General features: G+C 48.7%; 1 protein-coding gene and 2 long non-coding RNA genes across 11 annotated transcripts in view; 2 read left to right on the forward strand and 1 right to left on the reverse strand.

Annotated features, from left to right (window-relative positions):
- LOC310685454 overlaps window positions 1-6,538 on the forward strand; it is a 130,902-nt gene extending 124,364 nt beyond the window's left edge. Inside the window, exon 4 of the long non-coding RNA XR_014515281.1 lies at window positions 6,478-6,538. This is a non-coding gene — a long non-coding RNA (uncharacterized lncRNA). The remainder of the gene's footprint in view (window positions 1-6,477) is intronic.
- Window positions 1,544-10,425, reverse strand: LOC310685437. The gene is made up of 3 exons (XR_014515256.1): window positions 10,333-10,425; window positions 5,220-5,447; window positions 1,544-4,789 (listed from the first exon to the last, which is right to left on the reverse strand). It is a non-coding gene; the product is annotated as an uncharacterized lncRNA (long non-coding RNA).
- Window positions 10,426-15,266: 4,841 nt separating this feature from the next.
- PCDH10 (protocadherin 10) overlaps window positions 15,267-19,525 on the forward strand; it is a 55,360-nt gene continuing 51,101 nt past the window's right edge. For all 9 annotated transcript variants that reach the window (XM_083457160.1, XM_083457161.1, XM_083457162.1 and 6 more), the window contains exon 1: window positions 15,267-18,848. In XM_083457160.1, the coding sequence (XP_083313286.1) occupies window positions 16,191-18,848 (2,658 nt within the window). In that variant the 5' untranslated portion in view covers window positions 15,267-16,190. The remainder of the gene's footprint in view (window positions 18,849-19,525) is intronic.

Genomic DNA, 19,525 nt, shown 5'->3' on the forward strand with positions numbered 1-19,525 from the left:
GCATTCTTGCAAGACTGGTTGTTAAATAACTGGCTTTCCAGCTTCTTCCATTACTGACTGTTTCAAGTCTTTGTCCGGTGCTTTATATTTTTATACTTGTCTTTGACTCTTTGTGTAATTGTTGCATATGTTTTATACTGTAGCCCACCCTATGAACCAATGAAGCACAGGCTAGAAGAGCCTTTGTCAACCTCGTGTCTCCAAATATTGTTGGACCACAGCTCCCATCATTCCTAGCTAGCAGGGCCAGCAGTCAAGGATGATGGGAGTTGTAGTCCAACAAATCTGGGGAAGTAAGGTTGAGAAAGGCTGCTTTATAATAAAAAGGATGTTTACCCGTGCATGCATATTGTTTCTTCATTAAACACACAAGAATTCACAGTTACATAGGTAATTTAAAATGTATGTTATCTCAAAATACACATATTAACTGCATATCTGGTGTGTTTTTGAGCCAAAACATGTGTTGCAACCTTCAGAAAAATGAGAAATCCAATGGATAGCTTTGTCGCTATCTGCACATTAGTCTGGGAGGTGCACATTAGATCTGTTCGTCCTGTAATTTGCAAAGATCAAAAGTTCCTCAAGCGTCCCTAATTGCAGGCAACAAAGATCACCAGCCAAGGAAATCCACAGGACAAGTGCTTCATCCTGACCTTTGTAAGATCTTCTGGGTCAGGTTAGTTCACCAATCTGAGCAACAAAGATATCAGTTCTTGCTGTCTGCTGACTCCTTGACCTCGACACACCCTTTGCTGCCAGGATACTGCCTCGGATCTACAAAACTAAATTAGGTTATAAAAGCCATGCTGTGACATGTACTGAGCTTGAGCAGGTCCATGCACAATACGCTTTTGTGTTTTAGTTAAGTATTTCCTGATTAAAAATGAATTAACCCTAAAGATTAAAATGAAAATAAAAGAATGGACTCTAATTGCCGAGGATAAAGTTATATTCACCACGTCAGGCCACTTAGCTGCAGGGCAGACAAGGTTCACAAGGGAAAACTCGTTCATTAGGCAAACAGTGATACATGCTCAGTCAGGTTCCTTTATTTCTTATTTGCATTAATGAAACAGGCATGTAAAAAACATTTTGTTGTTAGGGAACACTTTCATACAAGAGAACAAAATGAATGCAACAATCCTATTCTTGTATTTCTATTGCTCTCATTTCTCCTCTCCTTATAAATTCACCAATGCCAGAGAGAGAGAGAGAGAGAGAGAGAGAGAGAGATTGAAAAGCAGATGTATAGGGGGAAATGAAGTGTTTTGACAACATACATATGATTTGATACTACAGTTGTGTGATTAGAGTGGTCAGATGCAAAAGGGGGCAGGCCTTCTGCATCTTTAGTAGTTGTGTAGAGCCCCATGCTGGGCAAAAGATTCCTGCATTGCAGGGGTTTGGACTAGATGATCTTCGTGATCCTTGCCAACTCTATGATTCATTCATATATATATATATATATATATATATATATATATATATATATATATCCCTTTGTGTTTTGATTAGTGTAGTAGTAGTAGTAGTAGTAGTAATAATAATAATAATAATAATAATAATAATACCCCACACAACTGGCTGGGTTTCTATAAAACTCGGGTGGCTGAATGTCATCAGCCTCATTATTTTCTATTTACAGTGCTATTTTGATAAGAACTAACCATTCGGGGTCTCATCTAGAGAGAAAAGGAAAGGAAAGGAAAAGAAAAGAAAAAAGAAAAGAAAAGAAAAGAAAAGAACAGAGGTATTTCTAGGCAAGCTGGACTCAATTGAGGCACTCAAACAATGCAAAACCTGAGATGACTAGTCACTTTGGAAAACCTTTGTCACCTTGTCATCAGGCATCGTCAAATGTCATTTGGAATACTAAAGATATAACCCAGTTCTGTCACTCTTATTTATATTGATGCACACATCCCAGAACATCCTCTTTCACACACACACACACACACACACATATGATTGTGCACTCTCACACACTCCCCTGTTTGGAGAAAGATAAGCATCATTAACTTCATTTAACTAACATTTAAGCTGTAGCATGGAATTAAGGTTTCTTCTCCAGTCCTATTTTGAGAGTCTCCCTGTGTATACAGAGTTCACAAGCAGGACCAGACAAGGTGTTTTATTACCTGAAATAAAGGACAAGAGGGTGTCTCATCCCCCAGTTGATATACAGAAGCCAACTGGGCTGGCTGTTGAATCTTACTTTAATGCTGAGGCCAGGGCAGTGTCCTCCATCATTCCCAGGGGAAGAAAGCTAGCTTAACCCATGTATGTCCTTCAGCACCTCACTGCCACTGCCCTGTGCTCAGCACAAGCTGGCTGAGACAGCCACCTTGCTCTTTCTAATGGTAGGGCTTGCCTTGCCACTAAAACAGGAGATAGATCACGAACCTAAGCTACCAAAATTTGAACCTAACAGCGTTACTGACTAGGCCACAATAGTAAGGACAGGAAACATACCATCTTGGGTAAATCAGATTGAAATAATTGCTTGTAGTTTCTGGAGTACAAGGGCATTATTCATACAGGAACTATTTACAGGATGTGTAGAGAAGAGAGAGAGAAAAGGCAGGTATCTGGTATCAACATGTTGGGAAAGAAAACCCAAAAATGGCTCAGGTTTAGTGGTGGAGTTAAACTGGACAAAGAGGCTACAAGCAAGAGCTGGCTAGATTACTAGACAAACAGTCTCCTTATGTGATTTAAAGTAACACATGCCCTCATTAGAAATTCAAGAGAAGAAAATGTATTTGCTCTTCTCGAACACGCCCCGCTCATGAAACAAGTGTTATATCATTCCACTCCCTATAATTGTGACAGGGTTTAGGGCAAGACATTAAGAAATCAGAGGTGGAAGGGGATTTTTTGTAAGTGGAAACATTTACCCCAGACCAGTATTAATTATGTGACTATGGGTTAGGGCCAGATCTATCAAAAGGCAATGTGAGACTTTTGCCTCAGGTGGCTGATGAGGAGAGGAGCAGTGCAATGGAGTCCCCTATCCTGGGTCACTCACCACTGGCTGGCTGCCAGTGGCACCGTTTTTCCGTCTGGACCCACATGTTGCCTCCTGATGTCAGGAGGCAGTGGGCAGATGTGCTTGATAGGGCACTTTCTCAATCATTCTAATGGACCAGTCTCATGTACAGACAAGCTTGACATCAACCCACCCTGTGCTATTTACCATAGAGTTCCTTACAATGGACTGAGCTGTACAGTCTGAATAAGCCTATTTATGCAGAAGTAAACTTCATACAGGTCAATGAGGCCTACTTCCTTGGAAGACTGCAGAGGAATGTAGATTCCCATTTTCTTTTTCTTTTTGTCTCATCACAGGCAATTAAGAAAACTTTAGGAGAATAGGTGGTAACAGGTGTAGTTAACCTTTTCCATCTCATACAATTAACCTTAAATTTGGCCTTCCAGGTAATTTCCTGTTCAGTCAGTCCACAAGGTTTGAACCAAGGTTTTTGTTTCTTTGTTTGTTTGCCCAAGCCCACCCAATCACCCTACCCCATCAGCAAAATGTAGACTGAGCTGTTAGACATGAAGGCAACTTCTTAAAATATGGCAACAGCTTGTTCTTCTTATTTACAATCCTAATCACATCATTGATTTTGGTAATCTTTCCTGCACTAAGAGCAGTTATTAATCCTCTTGAAACAGGACCAGGGTGTTTGTTTGTTTGTTTTGTAAGCCTAGATAATTAAAATTAAGCTGAGTAATGACACCCTGGAGATTTCTCTTAGAACTGCTAGGAAGACCACATCTAATGTTAATGGAGAAACTACAGCGAGAGCAGAATTTCCCATTGTAACTGAGAGCATGTATGCTTCAAAGAGTATTCAGTAAGATTTTAGTTTGAAATCCTTACTTTATGTAGCATGCTAGACTGTCAGGTCAGACTAAAAAGAGAAACCTAAGAAACATTTACTTATTCAGTCAAATGAATCAGAACCTGTCTTGAACCTAAAGGAGTAATAAGGTGCAATATTTCTGTAAATTGTAAGGACTGAAAACAAACAACCCCTGATTTGTTGCATGAGTCTGAAATTGAATTGCCATGTTTTTGTGCATCATGGTCACTTGGGGAATTCAAGTAATTTCCTCCTCTGGTCAATATTATTGTGTAACTAAAGAGAACGTACTAGGGGAAAAGTATTTGCCAGAGCTTTCAAAGTCCAAATTCAAGGATGATTGGTGCAAACTTTATTAGCTTGCTTATGATCCTTCAAGCAGAGAAAGTCTCTGCATTTAGCGATCTTTTGACAGCCAAATAGTTTCAGTATTATCATTTCTTGCAATCCAATTTTCACAGTGATTCCGGTCATGTCTGCTTTGCAAGTAAAGTCGAAGTTCATAAAAAGAGGAGATCACTGACAGGCTATTACCCCTAGTGCAGTTCCTTGGTTATGCTTAACCAAGAGCATCATGGTAACAGTATTAGAAACACATTGGAGAGTCTAGTAAAATCATTATCATCATCTATGCAAGAGCAAAGTCTGATTGTCCCTGCCTTTATCTGATAGGCATAAATACAGCAGGTAAATGGTTTCTAGACATGATAGTTACATATCAGAGGCATGCGTACCAGTTCCTGAGAAAGAATCCCATGACTGTTGGCTTCCCACAGCCATGTGGATGGCCCCTGCAGAAAACAGGACTAAATAGGCCTTTAATCTGATCTAGTAGAGATAATCTTCCGTCCTTATGTGAAATGTTCTCCATCACACCATCTCCATTACCTGCTTGAATTTATGCTTCTTCCAAAGCCCTGCCAGAAGAAAGGAGAGCTACAAATTAATACAAATTAAACATGTCTAGGCAACTAATAAACCATTTGAGTACGATTTACTTGCGACCCTTGCCTTTTCTCCTCACAAAAGATCTTCATTGGAATAGCTATCTCACAACAAAAGATACACAGATGTAAAATACTGTCTTCCATCCCATTTAAACAAAATCTATTTCAAAATATTTGGGTTAAGCTTAAATCTTTTCGTCTCTCGAGGGCATTGAGGTTTATATCCTTTCACTAATACTAGTCACAATTACAAATTACTATTGTCTTGTCTCGACTCAGAATCAATGATTTAATACAAATTAGATTTTCCCATGAAAGGGATGTGAAAAGTTGATTAAGAGACTGTTCTCTAGCTGCCACAGTGCCACTATTCTTCAGCAAGTTACAACTGCTTTCTCACCATGAAGTGATTTCTGTCCAGTTTGTGTGACATCTCGTTTGCACAGGCTGCTGGGCTTATTTTGATTCAGTCACAAAAATGGGTTCCATGTGGATATCCTCCAAAATAAGATTGCCAAAGGGTCATGTTGTAGTTAGAAAATAGTGGTGTGAATTACTTCGTGTTCACACTTAAATCTGTTTGATGCATCCATTCCAGGCACCATAAAGGCAGAGTAACTGCTGACTCCTGAAAAAAGAAAATGGTAAGGTATGAAAAAGTTCTCTAAGCATCATGTATTCAAAGGACTTTTTTCATACAGGGATATATAAATTACTCAAGAATGCTTTCTTCCATGGATTAACCCATTTGTTGAAGTGGGAAAATGCAGTGGTAGATCAATCAATTGCTTTCATTTTTAATACCCCTGAAAGTAAAATCCAAGATCAAGAGAGATTATGACATTTTCCACCTGTTGTTCTTCAGATCATTGATAATAATCAGAAAATTATGGATATTTAGGTCTTGCGGACATTGATGATTCCCAGAAAATAAAGGGGAGAGGAAATTCTATTGGCTGGCACACATGTTCCATTACAAAAACAAAGGGTAGTTGAATAACACCGTGTGCTGAAATCATCTTTTCGTGATGCCAAAGTCTTAGATAATTGCAAAGAAAACATTTTTCTGGAGGCAAAGGAGATAAATGATGATCAAGAAGACCAAGGCACTTTACAAGGGAGGGAGGAATCTGTTGCTAATTTTCCATTTCAATCTGAAAGGTGGATTTACCAGCCTGGAACCATTTATTTGCATTTCTAAGTGGCAGCATGGAGCAAAATGTGGTTTTGCAAAAGATTAGTCTTCATTTGTCGAAGTAATTGCTGCCTAAAACGATGACATATGGAGGAGCTGACAGGAACTGTGGCGGTGGGGTCGATTTTCGTCACTTGCCTCAGAAATGAAGAAATAAATAAAATAAAATAGAAAACCTCATTTGGTGCTGGCATTTAGAGAGAGAGAGAGAGAGAGAGAGAGAGAGAGGAGAGAGAAGGCTTATGTGCTGTAAAACTAGGCCTGGACTTCTTATTAATCAATAGCCCCTATTGAAGAGAGCCATGTTCAGCCTCGCAGCTGCAACAGTATTATTAGAAAATGATATAGTGAGCATTAGGATGTATAATTCATATTGCCTTCATTTGCTCAGACCATCGTGAAAATCCATAAATCATTTTCTTGTTCATGTATTGCCTAAGTGCAATTTGTCATTTTGCATTAGGGGGCTGCTTCAGATCATCAGTGCTTCTAATTCACTATTTAAAGCTTAACAAAATGCTGCCCAGCCCTGTCTGACAACTGAGACTATATGAGAATGAAGTGCCCAACCATGGTGCTTGGACAAATAAAGATAAGAGATGCGCAGAATGCCCTTTACAGTTCCAGAGTCTTCGTGGACCCCGAAGCCTTGTTTATGCATATTAGGTATAATCTACTGAGATCGTACCCTCCTGTGGAACTACATGGAAATGACAGGGAATTGCACAAGACCATAGTTTGGGTGTTTAGGCTCAATGTGCACAAGATTGTGCGACTTCCTACGAAATGCTTATATACGAGAACTTTGTGTGTGTGTTTAAAACCTATAAGCTTTCCAACCTATCTCCATCATAAATAAAATTTGAATTAAGGTATAATCAGATCTTTCCTATGGAGAATTAGAAAAATAATAATACAGTGGTACCTTGGGTTAAGTACTTAATTCGTTCTGGAGGTCCGTTCTTAACCTGAAACTGTTCTTAACCTGAAGCACCACTTTAGCTAATGGGGCGTCCTGCTGCTGCCGCACCGCCGGAGCACGATTTCTGTTCTCATCCAGAAGCAAAGTTCTTAACTCGAGGTACTATTTCTGGGTTAGCAGAGTCTGTAACCTGAAGTGTATGTAACCTGAAGTGTATGTAACCTGAAGCGTATGTAACCTGAAGTGTATGTAACCCGAGGTACCACTGTAATGATGAATATGCAGATACAGTGACAACAATCTGGAGGACATAATTCACTATAACCATCTAGAAAAGTACAGTGAAAGCTAAGTGACTCAATTTTCTCTGCCTACAACACCCAGCTTTTTAATATATAAAGTAAAAATAAAATCCTCCATTCCACAAATTACCCTCCATTCACTCCAGGATGGCATCTAAGTACTAATGGCCAAACATGCTCTCTGGGGACACAATGCCACTGCATTCTTTCATACAGGGTTAAGGAACCCTTTATCAGCCTGAAGGTCATCTTCTGGCTAACCTTCTGGTAGCCACGAGCCTGTGGTAGGTGGCATGAGAGGCAAAAATAGATAGAGAAAAAACTGTATTTTTTTAACCTTTCTACACACACACACCTCTCCATCCAAATAAACAAGCAAAAGCACATTCAAATTTCAAGGGCAGTTTCCAGCAGTGGCGTAGCGTGGGGGTGCAGGGGGGGCCAGCCGCACCGGGCGCAACATCTGGGGGTTAGGGTTAAGGGGCGCAAATCCATGGGTTAGGGGGCGCAAATTACTTGCCTTGCCCCGGGTGCTGACAACCCACGCTACGCCACTGGTTTCCAGCCAGGCGAGGGAGTGTGCGAAGCATGGCTAGTAAGGGGCCTGGTGCAAGTGAGTGTGGCTTATTAGGGCAGGCATAGGCAAACTTGGCCCTCCAGATGTCTTGGGACTACAACTCCCATCATCCCTAGGTAACAGGACCACTGGTCAGGGATGATGGGAATTGTAGTCTCAAAACATCTGGAGGGCCGCGTTTGCCGATGCCTGGAGTAGGGGATGTGGTGTGGGGAGTATCCTTTAAGCCAGACAGAGAGGCTGGGGCCAGGGGCTGAGGTTACTCACCCCTGCATTAATATGGGTTGTCCTTCCTGCCCACATGCCTCTCCCATATCGGCCGCTGTGACTCTCCAGTGGTTCGAATTCATCCCTGAAGGCACACACTTCCATTGTCTCCCATGACAGGCAGATGCCAACAACTACAAGATCTATAGCAGGCATAGGCAAACCCAGCCCTCCAGATGTTTTGAGACTACAATTCCCATCATCCCTGACCACTGGTCCTGTAAACTAGGGATGATGGGAGTTGTAGTCCCAAAACATCTGGAGGGCCGAGTTTGCCTATGCCTGATCTATAGCATACCTGTGAAGGGATTGTGATTACTATACTAATTAATTTATCTACCTCTTAGTGCCCAGATGGCTTCTAAGTTGCTTACAAAACATAAAAAACCAATTGCACTACATCTATAATCATGGGAGGAGTTGGAAGCCTTATAAGAAGCTGCCAAATGAGAGGGACTGTGAGCAACATCACCGGAGGGATGCTTCTAGGACTAAAGTGAAACTGTGATGCTCCCTTGTTATTTTTGCTATTGCATGCTGCATGTGGTTTAAGTACCGGTAATCTTGTTATATTTATAGTACTGAAATATGTCTTTATATGTTATTATATTTGCCATTGTTTTACTATGTTCTTAAGAAGTTATTATTTTGCTATGTTATGAAATCGTTACGGTTATGTTTTGCCCTGTTATCATGAAATTATGTTGTAGTGTTTGTTTAAAATATATCTTGTTTCTTTATTGCAGCAAGCCACTTTGAACGTTTGTGTGTGTGAGTGTGTGTGTGTGTGTGTGTGTGTGTCTGTGTGTCTGTGTCTGTGTGTCTGTGTGTGTGGAAAAGCGGCATACAAATAAAATGAATGAATGAATAATACTAACTGGCTGGGAAGTCTGTTCCTTCATCCTTGGGTAGGGGCTGTAGCTCGAAGAAGAAGAAGAAGAAGAAGAAGAAGAAGAAGAAGAAGAAGAAGAAGAAGAAGAAGAGTTTGGATTTGATATCCCGCCTTTCACTCCCCTTCAGGAGTCTCAAAGCGGCTAACATTCTCCTTTCCCTTCCTCCCCCACAACAAACACTCTGTGAGGTGAGTGGGGCTGAGAGACTTCAAAGAAGTGTGACTGGCCCAAGGTCACCCAGCAGCTGCATGTGGAGGAGCGGGGAAGCGAACCCGGTTCCCCAGATTACGAGTCCACCGCTCTGAACCACTACACCACGCTGGCTCTCTGAGATTGTGCACATTGCTTCTGTGCACCCTCAACCTAACAGAGAAGAGGCAATTATAGTGAAGAAGTCTGCAGGAGTCTCTTTGCCAGGGATGGGGAACCTCCAGATGTTGCTGGACTCCCAGCTCCCATCAGCACCAGCCATGAGCATGCCCAATGGGTCTAGGGCAGTGGTTCCCAACCTTTTTTTGGGGCCATGCTCCACCCAAAATCCTGATGTGTTCCCCCCGCCCCGTGACGTATAATTCTTATTATTCAAAAAGTGAACTCCTATTCACGTGGAGGAAGCCTAAAAGGCCATTGACTGTTAATAACTCATTCTCAAATTGCCCCCCTTATAAATCAAATTGCCCCCTTGTGGGGCATGTGCCCCACATTGGGAACCACGGGTCTAGGGCGATGGGAGATGCAGTCTCTGGTTCAATGCTGTTGTGCGGTACTCCATTATGGTCAACGGGCAGTATGCTTTCAAGCCTTTTTCTTATCTTTTACTCTAACATTTCTTATTTTCTTCACCCACATGAATTTCCCCGAAGAGATGCTTGTGTGTTTTCCTTGCCCCTTGTTTATTGGTTAATTATCCTAGTTGGACTATCTCCCCCAGCCCCTTTCTTCCTTTTTCTTGCTTTGGAAAATGCCTGTTTTTATTATCCCATCTGGATTTCCTATTTTTCCTCAATTGCTCGGAAAAACGCCTCTCGCCAAGCCCCGAGCCATGCCACAATAATAAGAGGATTTAGGAACAGATTGCTTTCAAGTCATGTTAAATCACCACAAGCAGCCATTTATCCAGATGTTAACAAACTGCCCCCCTCCTTCTCCCAAAGGCTGCAGAAGACAGAAAGTCCGTTCTCCAGTCCACCTCACCGCTTTGCCAGAACTCTGAAAAGGAACATTTGTGGCAGTATTAAAACACACACACACACACACACACACACACACACACACAGAGAGAGAGAGAGAGAGAGAGAGAGAGAGAGAGAGAGAGGGTCAATCAAGGTATAATAATAATAATACCCAAATCAGTCACTTAAGATCCAAAAGTGATCCGGACATGTGTGACGCAGTAACTCTGTTACCCTGGTCTGAAGGAGGCGAGTGAAGCTTAGGAGCACCTCAAGCCCTGTTTTTGGAGGGTCGTGCTCCCTCGAGGACGATGCTGGTGAGCCGCCGGGGCGTGGGGTTTACAGTTGTGCTGTGGCCACAACTGCCTTCGAGTTGCACCGTGCTGTTTATAATACAGTGGCACCTCGGGTTAAGTACTTAATTCGTTCCGGAGCTCCGTACTTAACCTGAAACTGTTCTTAACCTGAAGCACCACTTTAGCTAATGGGGTCTCCTGCTGCCGCTGCGCCACCGGAGCACAATTTCTGTTCTCATCCTGAAGCAAAGTTGTTAACCTGAAGCACTATTTCTGGGTTAGCGGAGTCTGTAACCTGAAGCGTCTGTAACCTGAAGCATCTGTAACCCGAGGTACCACTATATACACCTCGACGCTTTATAGCTGTCGTTATCCCACCCGAGCAGCTGTCTGATGTAACTCCCCTTTCCTCGTAAATCGGCGGGCGCTGCCCGCGAAAGGAAGAAAGGGGACAGGGGGGAAGAAAGGAAGAAAGGGGACAGGGGGAAGAGTCACGTCCAGGCGAGGGGGGGGGGGACCAGGGGAAGGTGAAGACGCTCAGACAGGGAGACAGAGCCAAGGCAAAGCAATGGTTATAAAGCAAAGCAAAGAGGCTATAAAGCCCAAGGGGACTAAATCTCATGCAGTGCGGCCTCCTCCGCGGAGGAGTTCGCTTCTCCGCTGAAGAGGCGAAGCTACAAATGCAAATAGGCTCTTTCGAAAAGAGGAGGGTTGTTTGAGCCGGAGGTCTAGGCAGGGGAGTTGTTCACACAAACGGACGGAGGAGCCACACTGCTGCTGCTGCTGCTGCTGCTGCTGCTGCTGCTGTTGCTACTCACAACTCTTTCGACGAAACGTCACGTCTGCAGCAGTGGCTCGCTCTGGCCGCTAGGAGGAGCCTGCTGCTTACATTTGCCAAGCGCGCGCGCCACTTCCCCTGCGGAGCTGGAGGAAACTTAAAACGTCGTGGCGGTAGATATCGTGGATTATTTACCACCAGACCCGTCCAATCCATCTCTCGGCGGCGCATCCCGCTTTCCTCTCCTTTTAAGCGTCGGAGTCAAAGACACTGAGCTTTCGAGCACGCTTGTGTGCGCGCGCGCGCGTGTATACACTGACACACAGGCAGGGGCGGCTCGGGTGTTCTCTTCGGGGCAACCAAGGTGCCACAATAAGACAGCGTTTTAAAACCAGGACAGAGGAAACCGGATAAGCATTCGCCACCCAACGCACACGCGCATCCCTTGCCAGTCCGGAGAGAGGGTGTTGAAATCGACGGCGATTTCTTTCCCGTTAAGTACATAACGGAGGCTGAGGGTGCAGCAGAGTCTCTGATCCGGTGGGGAGGTTCAAATAGGCACCCTGCAGGCTCCCTTCCCACCCCACCAGCCTCTCCGGCTATAAGCCACAGGTCCCTTTTCAGCCGGCTCCCCGGTCCCTCCTCCCCTGCTGCCAGCGTGTGACGCTGCCGCGGTTTTCCTTTTGGCTCTGTCTGGCCGCCCGTAAATTTACTGCAGCTGTGAAAGGACTAGCCATTTTGTCTGTCGCTCCCCCCACCCTCTTTTGCTGGCAGAGAGGCAACCCAGGGTTTTAACTGCTCAGAGACAGGAGGACCCATTCACGTGAAAAGAAGCGGAGGAGGAGGAGGAGAGCAGCCCGCAGTGAAGAGAAGGATGCGCGCAGCTAGGCAGGGAAGGATGCTTAGAAATGGGTGGCTGGCGGCGATAGGCAGACGAGGCGGGGAAAGGAGGAGAGGGAGACGGCCGTGGCGGCGGCAGCCGTCTTCGCGAAAAGAAAGATTCCCCAGGAGGCTGGGGCTATTTGGAGTCGGAGACGGACTATTATACACGGGGAAGTCATGCTTGTACAGATCTAGGGTCATGCCTCTTTCACTACCAGCCCCGTCCCCAATCTAATATTGCCACTGCTCCTCAAATATCCTTTCCGGAATCCTTTCTTGCGCTTTTACACCATCTTGGGCAAATGGACCCTCGGCCCGAATTAATGAGCGGGCTTATAGCCAAGGCATAAAGCGGCTGCAGATCAAAAGGCTATCCTCCTCCAGAGGACACCAGGTATCCGATAATGTGCGCTATGCTTTGCCAAAGGGCTCGCTTGTACATTTTCAAGCAACCAGCCCCAAATTATAATGCATCATAAAGAAAAGCGCCCGCGCGCGCCCGCCTCATCTCCGCGTCTGCGGCTGGGGACCGAGAAGCCGATTCGAATCGACTTCGAGAGAGATGCCGAACGTTCGAATCTGTGTACACACGGATGCATTGCCCCCGCCCCCGCATGTGTATTTAGAAAGCAAGGTAGCCCTTGGAAGCACTGTGGGAATGGTCTACGGAGGCTGCCGTTCACAAGCCACTTACTCCGGAGCAATCGGGTAGCGGTCATCCACTTTTAGCCCGAGAGCACTAGTTTCGGTGGCCATTTCCGATTGACTCTGCATTGATTTTAGAGGAAGACGTGAGGGCAACTTGGAGGAATGACTGGTGGGTACATTTCCCATCCTGTGACGTCAAACCATCCCCTGCAATCCTAAACCCCTTGCTTCAGACCGAGGAGCTTCGCTGAAGCACTACCCAGTGTGTAAGCCTATGCACGCCTACTCGCAAGTAAGCGCGTTGAGTTCAATAGGGCTCCCTCCCAGGTAAGGGAAGCGTAGGATTTCAAGCCTATGTTCACCGGAGAATGAGCCCAAGGGCTTACTTCCTTGTAATAGAAGATCGTACTGTAAAAATGACGTGAGAGCATTTAGTTGCTGAGCTGCATTTTGCACTTTGACAGGCCACTTCCTACCGCTGGCCGCTCTTCTCTTTGATTCCGCTCCCCAAATGTAATAAATTATGACGCTCTGCGAGTGGGCGGGGGGGCGGGGGTGTTAGACACAACGACCCGGGAACGTCCTTTCCTTCCAGCGCGAAGATGCTTTTAGGGAGGCGAGTGGGAGCCTCTCGCGGCTCCGGGAAGTTCAAAGATTAACGTGCAACAATAAGGCGCAAAAGCAAGGCAGCGTTGCGCCAAGGGAGCACCTACGTTCAGTTGCTATAGTGCAATTCCTCTGCGTAAAGGAGTCTTTAGTCATTGCGCGAAGGTAGGAGAGCCAATCGTAGTAAACAGACTCTGTCCCGCGGGGCGTCGAACGGGGGATTTCACCAGTTCGCTTTTTTAGCCTCGCTGATCGTAATCTCTTCCACCGTCACTGCCTCCAAAGCACTTTTAAAAAAGCAAAACAGAAATCCCAACTCGGAAAGATGCTCCATTCAACTCGGCAGAACTTCTGAGGATACTTGTTTTAGGCTAGAGTCGTCGACAGTGGGAGAAAAAGTTTGGTAGTCCGTCCATTCACTAGTTTCACTCCTCCCACTCCAAGTTTTAGCCAAAGCATGTCGCCCCATAATCTTTCATCAGTAACTAGAATGGCTGTTAACAAGGTAATGAGCCACAGGAGCCAACTCCTAAGGGGCAAGGGGTCTTTGCACCCCCATAAAATATTTCAGGGTTCCTCAAGTTGATGAGCATTGCCATTCAAATGGGGGGGGCGCGCACTGGGTCATGTGATCGATTATGCAGGGTGGGGCTTACCTGGGAGACCCCCAATATTTTATTCAAGTTGGCACCCCTGCTCCCCACTTCTACAATTCTAGCACGGGACACTGGTTATAACCATTTAAGCACCTATATTTAAACTCGGAAACACAGGATAGCCAACGTGGTGCCCTCCAGGAGTTAAGGACTACAGTTTCCATCAGCCTTGCTCACTGGCAAGGCTGGCTGAGGCTGATGGGAGTTGGAGTCCATAACATCCGGAGGGCACCATGTTGGCTACCCTTGTAGTATGATCTTGTAATATGTTTGAATATTGATTGCATCGGATGGGCTCTCTAATCTACAATTATTGTTTTTTAAAGCAACAACAAAACCACATCCCGTCAGATTCTTGGCTAGACATAGAAACCGAGTCAGACTATTGGTCTAGGATGATCTCTACTGACTGGCAACTCCTCCTCAGAATTTCAGACAGGAAACTCCCCCAGCCGGACCTGCGACCTTCTGCTCTGCCCTGCCGCTGAGCCATAGAGGGTACGATGTTCATAGTAGCATAGGTGGCCTGTGGATAAATTTGTTCACCATATATTGTTATTCAGTGTCATCATCTCTCTGCGAGCGCTTGTTTTGTGAAATCGATTAGAAGATAAATGCTTGCTGTTAAGGACCCCCCCCCCCCAAAAAAAAAAGGCACAGCAGGCAGTTGGTGGAAACTCCAAGTGGCTCTCCATTGCGCGTCAAAGGCGATCCGGCAAAGGAAAATCAAACCGCGGGGAAAAGAAAAATAAGTAAGGGAAATGTATGTCAAGTTTCCCATGTTGGCGATGCTTTCCAGAGCAGAAAGGTACCGAAATAGGCAAAGGCGAAAGGGAAAGTCGGCAGCAGGTGGAAATTCCATCTCCACGGAGCAGCTTGTTTATTAGCGTCATGGTTTGCACTGATGACGAGAGGTGATCTCCTCGCTCAGGAGCCGCGACAGGGGAATAGTAACTTTCCGAGGCAGAGATTCCCCGGCAAGCGCCTCGGGAGTGGCAGGGCTCTTCTCTCTGCCTGAGACCGGCGCGCACGCGCGCCCTCGCGCCGAGTCGACTGGAGCGCAGGGTTCTCCCGGGCTCCCTCCCTCCCCCTCCTTCTCCTCCTCCTCCCTCTTTGCTCCGTGACGACAGCTGCTGGACGTGCCGCACATCCAATGGGATGCCGCCCTGGGGCTGTGACGGCGAGGCGATTGGTTGGCAGGAGCAGGTCGCTGCGCAAAAACAGAAGAGCCGAGCGCTCCGAGCTCAGAAACTGCCAGCCGAGATCGCGGGAGCTGGAGCTCGGGACGGGAGGCGGGCGGGCGAGCTAGCGCGAGGAGCTGCAGTAGCAGCAGCAGCACTGCTTAGTGAATGTGCTTGCTAGTCAGCGAGAAAGAGGCAAAGCAGCCGAGGAGGAGACGGCGGAAGGAAACTGAGCGCAAAGGCATGCAAGGAAGAGCTGGAGATTTAAGAGCATCTCAGCAAAGCCCCGGAGAAATTCAGGGAATTTAAAGTTTGGGGCTGCCGCTTTTCTCCCCATCCTTCCGCTGGCTGTCATATTTTTGTAGCTCTCTTTAAAAAAATGTTTTGAGAGAGAGAGGACCTTCCCCGTCTCTCATGCTTTTTTCTTCATCGGAAGGGGGCATGCCCATCGCTTCTTCCCGCAGCCTTCCGCGCTCCCGCTCCGACCAGGAAGCCCAACGGAGGACAATCTTGAAACCGACCAGTTCCTCGGGATTTGCCGTGGCTACCGCTGCCTCCAGCGCCTTTCCGGCTGCCGCGGTGCAGTGCCAGGACTCTGGGAATAAATTAAAGCGGGCTCCTGTGTCTATATAGCCACCTACCTATTGCCTCCAGTTGGTCATTTCTTGCGAAGATCACCGATGAGGTGGGAGCTCGGCTTAGCTCCCTCCCGTGCCCATCTTGGGTGATATTTCTCCCTCCCCCAGCTACCCCCACCTCAATTTTTAAATTTATTTTAAAGGAAGGCGATGGGGGAGGAAAGAGAACATGAAGGGAAAGGAATCATAAATCCTTTCTAAAGCTCCCATCAATCTCTGGCGCTCCCTCCCTCCCCTCCCTCCCTCCCCGCACAGACACGGTGTTTCTCGAAGGAGGAGGGTTTTTTTTTTCTTTTCCTGGAGAAGGGGGAAGTGTTAGCGTCGGGGAGGGGGGGAAATCTCTTTTCCCCTTTTGGAGATGGTCGTGCTATTCGTCTTTGCCTTAATCTGGATGGTGGAGGGAGCCCTTTCGCAGCTTCACTACACGGTGCAGGAGGAGCAAGAGCATGGCACTTTCGTGGGGAATATCGCCGAAGATCTGGGCTTGGACATTACAAAACTTTCCGCTCGCCGCTTCCAGACGGTGCCCAATTCGCGGAGCCCTTACCTGGACCTCAACCTGGAGACCGGGGTGCTGTACGTGAACGAGAAGATCGACCGCGAGCAGATCTGCAAGCAGAGCCCTTCGTGCCAGCTGCACCTCGAGGTCTTCCTGGAGAACCCGCTGGAGCTCTTCCGCGTCGAGATCGAAGTGCTGGACATCAACGACAACCCGCCCGCCTTCCCGGAGCCCGACCTGACGGTGGAGATCTCGGAGAGCGCCACGCCAGGCACCCGCTTCCCCTTGGAGAGCGCTTTCGACCCGGACGTGGGCACCAACTCGCTGCGCACCTACGAGATCACCCCCAATGGCTACTTCTCGCTGGACGTGCAGACGCAGCCCGACGGCAACCGCTTCGCTGAGCTGGTGCTCTCCAAGCCGCTGGACCGCGAGCAGCAGGCGGTACACCGCTACGTGCTGACGGCCGTAGATGGCGGGCAGCCCCAGCAGCGCACGGGCACAGCCCTGCTCACCATCCGCGTGCTGGACTCCAACGACAACGTGCCCGCCTTCGAGCAGCCCGTCTACACGGTCGCCCTGCCCGAGAACTCGCCGCCGGGCACGCTGGTGCTGCAGCTCAACGCCAGCGACCCGGACGAGGGCCAGAATGGCGAGATCATCTACTCTTTCAGCAGCCACATCTCGGCCCGTGCGCGAGAGCTCTTCGGCATTTCGCCGCGCACGGGTCGCCTCGAGGTGAACGGCGAGCTGGACTTCGAGGAGAGCAGCGTGTACCAGGTGTACGTGCAAGCCAAGGACCTGGGCCCCAACGCCGTTCCCGCCCACTGCAAAGTGCTGGTGCGGGTGCTCGACGCCAACGACAACGCGCCGGAGATCAGCTTCTCCACCGTCAAGGAGGCCGTGAGCGAGGCTGCCGCGCCGGGCACCGTGGTGGCTCTGTTTAGCGTGTCCGATCGCGACTCTGAGGAGAACGGGCAAGTGCAGTGCGAGTTGCTGCAGGGCGACGCGCCTTTCCGCCTGAAGAGCTCCTTCAAGAACTACTACACCATCGTCACCGAAGGGCCCCTGGACCGCGAGCAGCCCGGCGGAGACGCGTACACGCTGACGGTGGTAGCCCGGGACCTGGGCGAGCCGGCGCTGAGCACCAGCAAGTCCATCCAGGTGCGCATCAGCGACGTGAACGACAACGCTCCGCGCTTCTCGCAGCCAGTCTACCAGGTGTACGTGAGCGAGAACAACGTGCCTGGCGCGTACATCTACGCCGTGAGCGCCACCGACCGCGACCAGGGCGCCAACGCGCAGCTGGCCTACTCCATCCTTGACAGCCAGATCCAGGGCATGTCGGTGTTCACCTACGTGTCCATCAACTCCGAGAACGGCTTCCTGTACGCCTTGCGCTCCTTCGACTACGAGCAGCTCAAGGAGTTCAGCTTCCAAGTGGAAGCCCGCGACGCGGCGGGCGGAGGCGGAGGACCCGACGACCCCGACGTCGAGCAAGCTCTGGCCGGCAACGCGACTGTCAACATCGTAGTGGTGGACCAGAACGACAACGCGCCCGCCATCGTCAGCCCGCTGCCCGGGCGCAATGGCACGCCGGCGCGGGAGGTGCTTCCCCGCGGCGCCGAGCCGGGCTACCTGGTGACCCGCGTGGCGGCCGTGGACGCGGACGATGGCGAGAACGCGCGTCTCACCTACAGCATCGCGCGCGGCAACGAGGCCAGCCTGTTCCGCATGGACTGGCGCACGGGCGAGCTGCGCACCGCGCGCAAGGTGCCCGCCAAGCGCGACGCGCAGCGGCCCTACGAGCTGGTCATCGAGGTTCGCGACCACGGGCAGCCGCCGCTCTCCTCCACCGCCGCCCTGCACGTGGTCTTGGTGGACAGCGCCGTGGAGAGGCAGGGCGCGGGCGCGGGAGGCGGCGGAGGCGGCGCAGGGGCAGGCGGGGGGCTGGGTTCCGGGGGCGCTGGGGGCCCCGGCGGAGAGCACCGGCCCAGCCGCTCGGGGGGCGGCGCCGGCGGCGAGACATCCCTGGACCTGACTCTGATCCTCATCATTGCGCTGGGCTCGGTCTCCTTCATCTTCCTGCTGGCCATGATCGTGCTGGCCGTGCGCTGCCAGAAGGAGAAGAAGCTCAACATCTACACGTGCCTGGCCAGCGACTGCTGCCTCAGCTGCTGCTGCTGCTGCCCCTGCTGCAGCCGCCAAGCGCGGGCGCGCAAGAAGAAGCTCAGCAAGTCCGATATCATGCTCGTGCAGAGCTCCAACGTACCCAGCAACCCGGCCCAGGTGCCCGTCGAGGAGTCAGCCAGCTTCGGCTCCCACCACCACAACCAGAACTACTGCTACCAGGTCTGCCTCACCCCCGAGTCGGCCAAGACCGACCTGATGTTCCTCAAGCCTTGCAGCCCTTCCCGCAGCACCGACGCCGAGCACAACCCTTGCGGGGCCATCGTCACGGGATACACCGACCAGCAGCCCGACATCATCTCCAATGGCAGTATATTGTCCAGCGAGGTAAGGCGTCTGGCTGCCCTCGGGGCTTCTCACAACCTCAGGAGCCACTTACTACCAGGGCACTACCCCCCTCCCTTTGCTGTAGCCCTCACTATCTTTTGCTAGACTTACAACAGGCCTGCCTTTCCTCCCTGGAACTGCAGGGGGCACATGTTGTTCTCCATACCCATTTTTCCCTCACAACAACCTTTAGAGGTAGACCAGGCTGAATGATGGTCACCAAATGAGCTTCTTGGGTGAGAAGAGTTTTAAGTCTAGGTGTCACCTGCTCCTAGTCTGACACCCTGTTATATCTTACTGGCTCTTGAGCTGTAACAGTTACCAACTATCAGTGTTGGAACCTGATACACAAATCAGGTGGAAGGTCCAAGGTGGTCAAGTGAAGAGTAAACAAATATTTACTCATAAGTAAGTCCCATTGCCTTCTAGGGGGCTCACTCCTGAGCAGCTGCACATAGAACTCTCACTTAACTGGTTGCATATTTTTATCTAATTATTAATGTTACTACTGGTATTACTACTGGTATTAGGTGTTACTAGCATTGACTTGCCTTATAATCTCCCTGCTCAAATGCTTTCAGGTCTCCAGACTGTCAACCTGCTGCTCAGTTCAGTTCTCGTAAGTGGGCTGTAGATTACTACTACAGTTGTGGCAAGTAGTAGCAGATGAGTAGTCA

Source organism: Podarcis tiliguerta (assembly GCF_965153285.1).
Source record: "Podarcis tiliguerta genome assembly, chromosome: 9".
NCBI classification, from domain to species: Eukaryota; Metazoa; Chordata; class Lepidosauria; order Squamata; family Lacertidae; genus Podarcis; species Podarcis tiliguerta.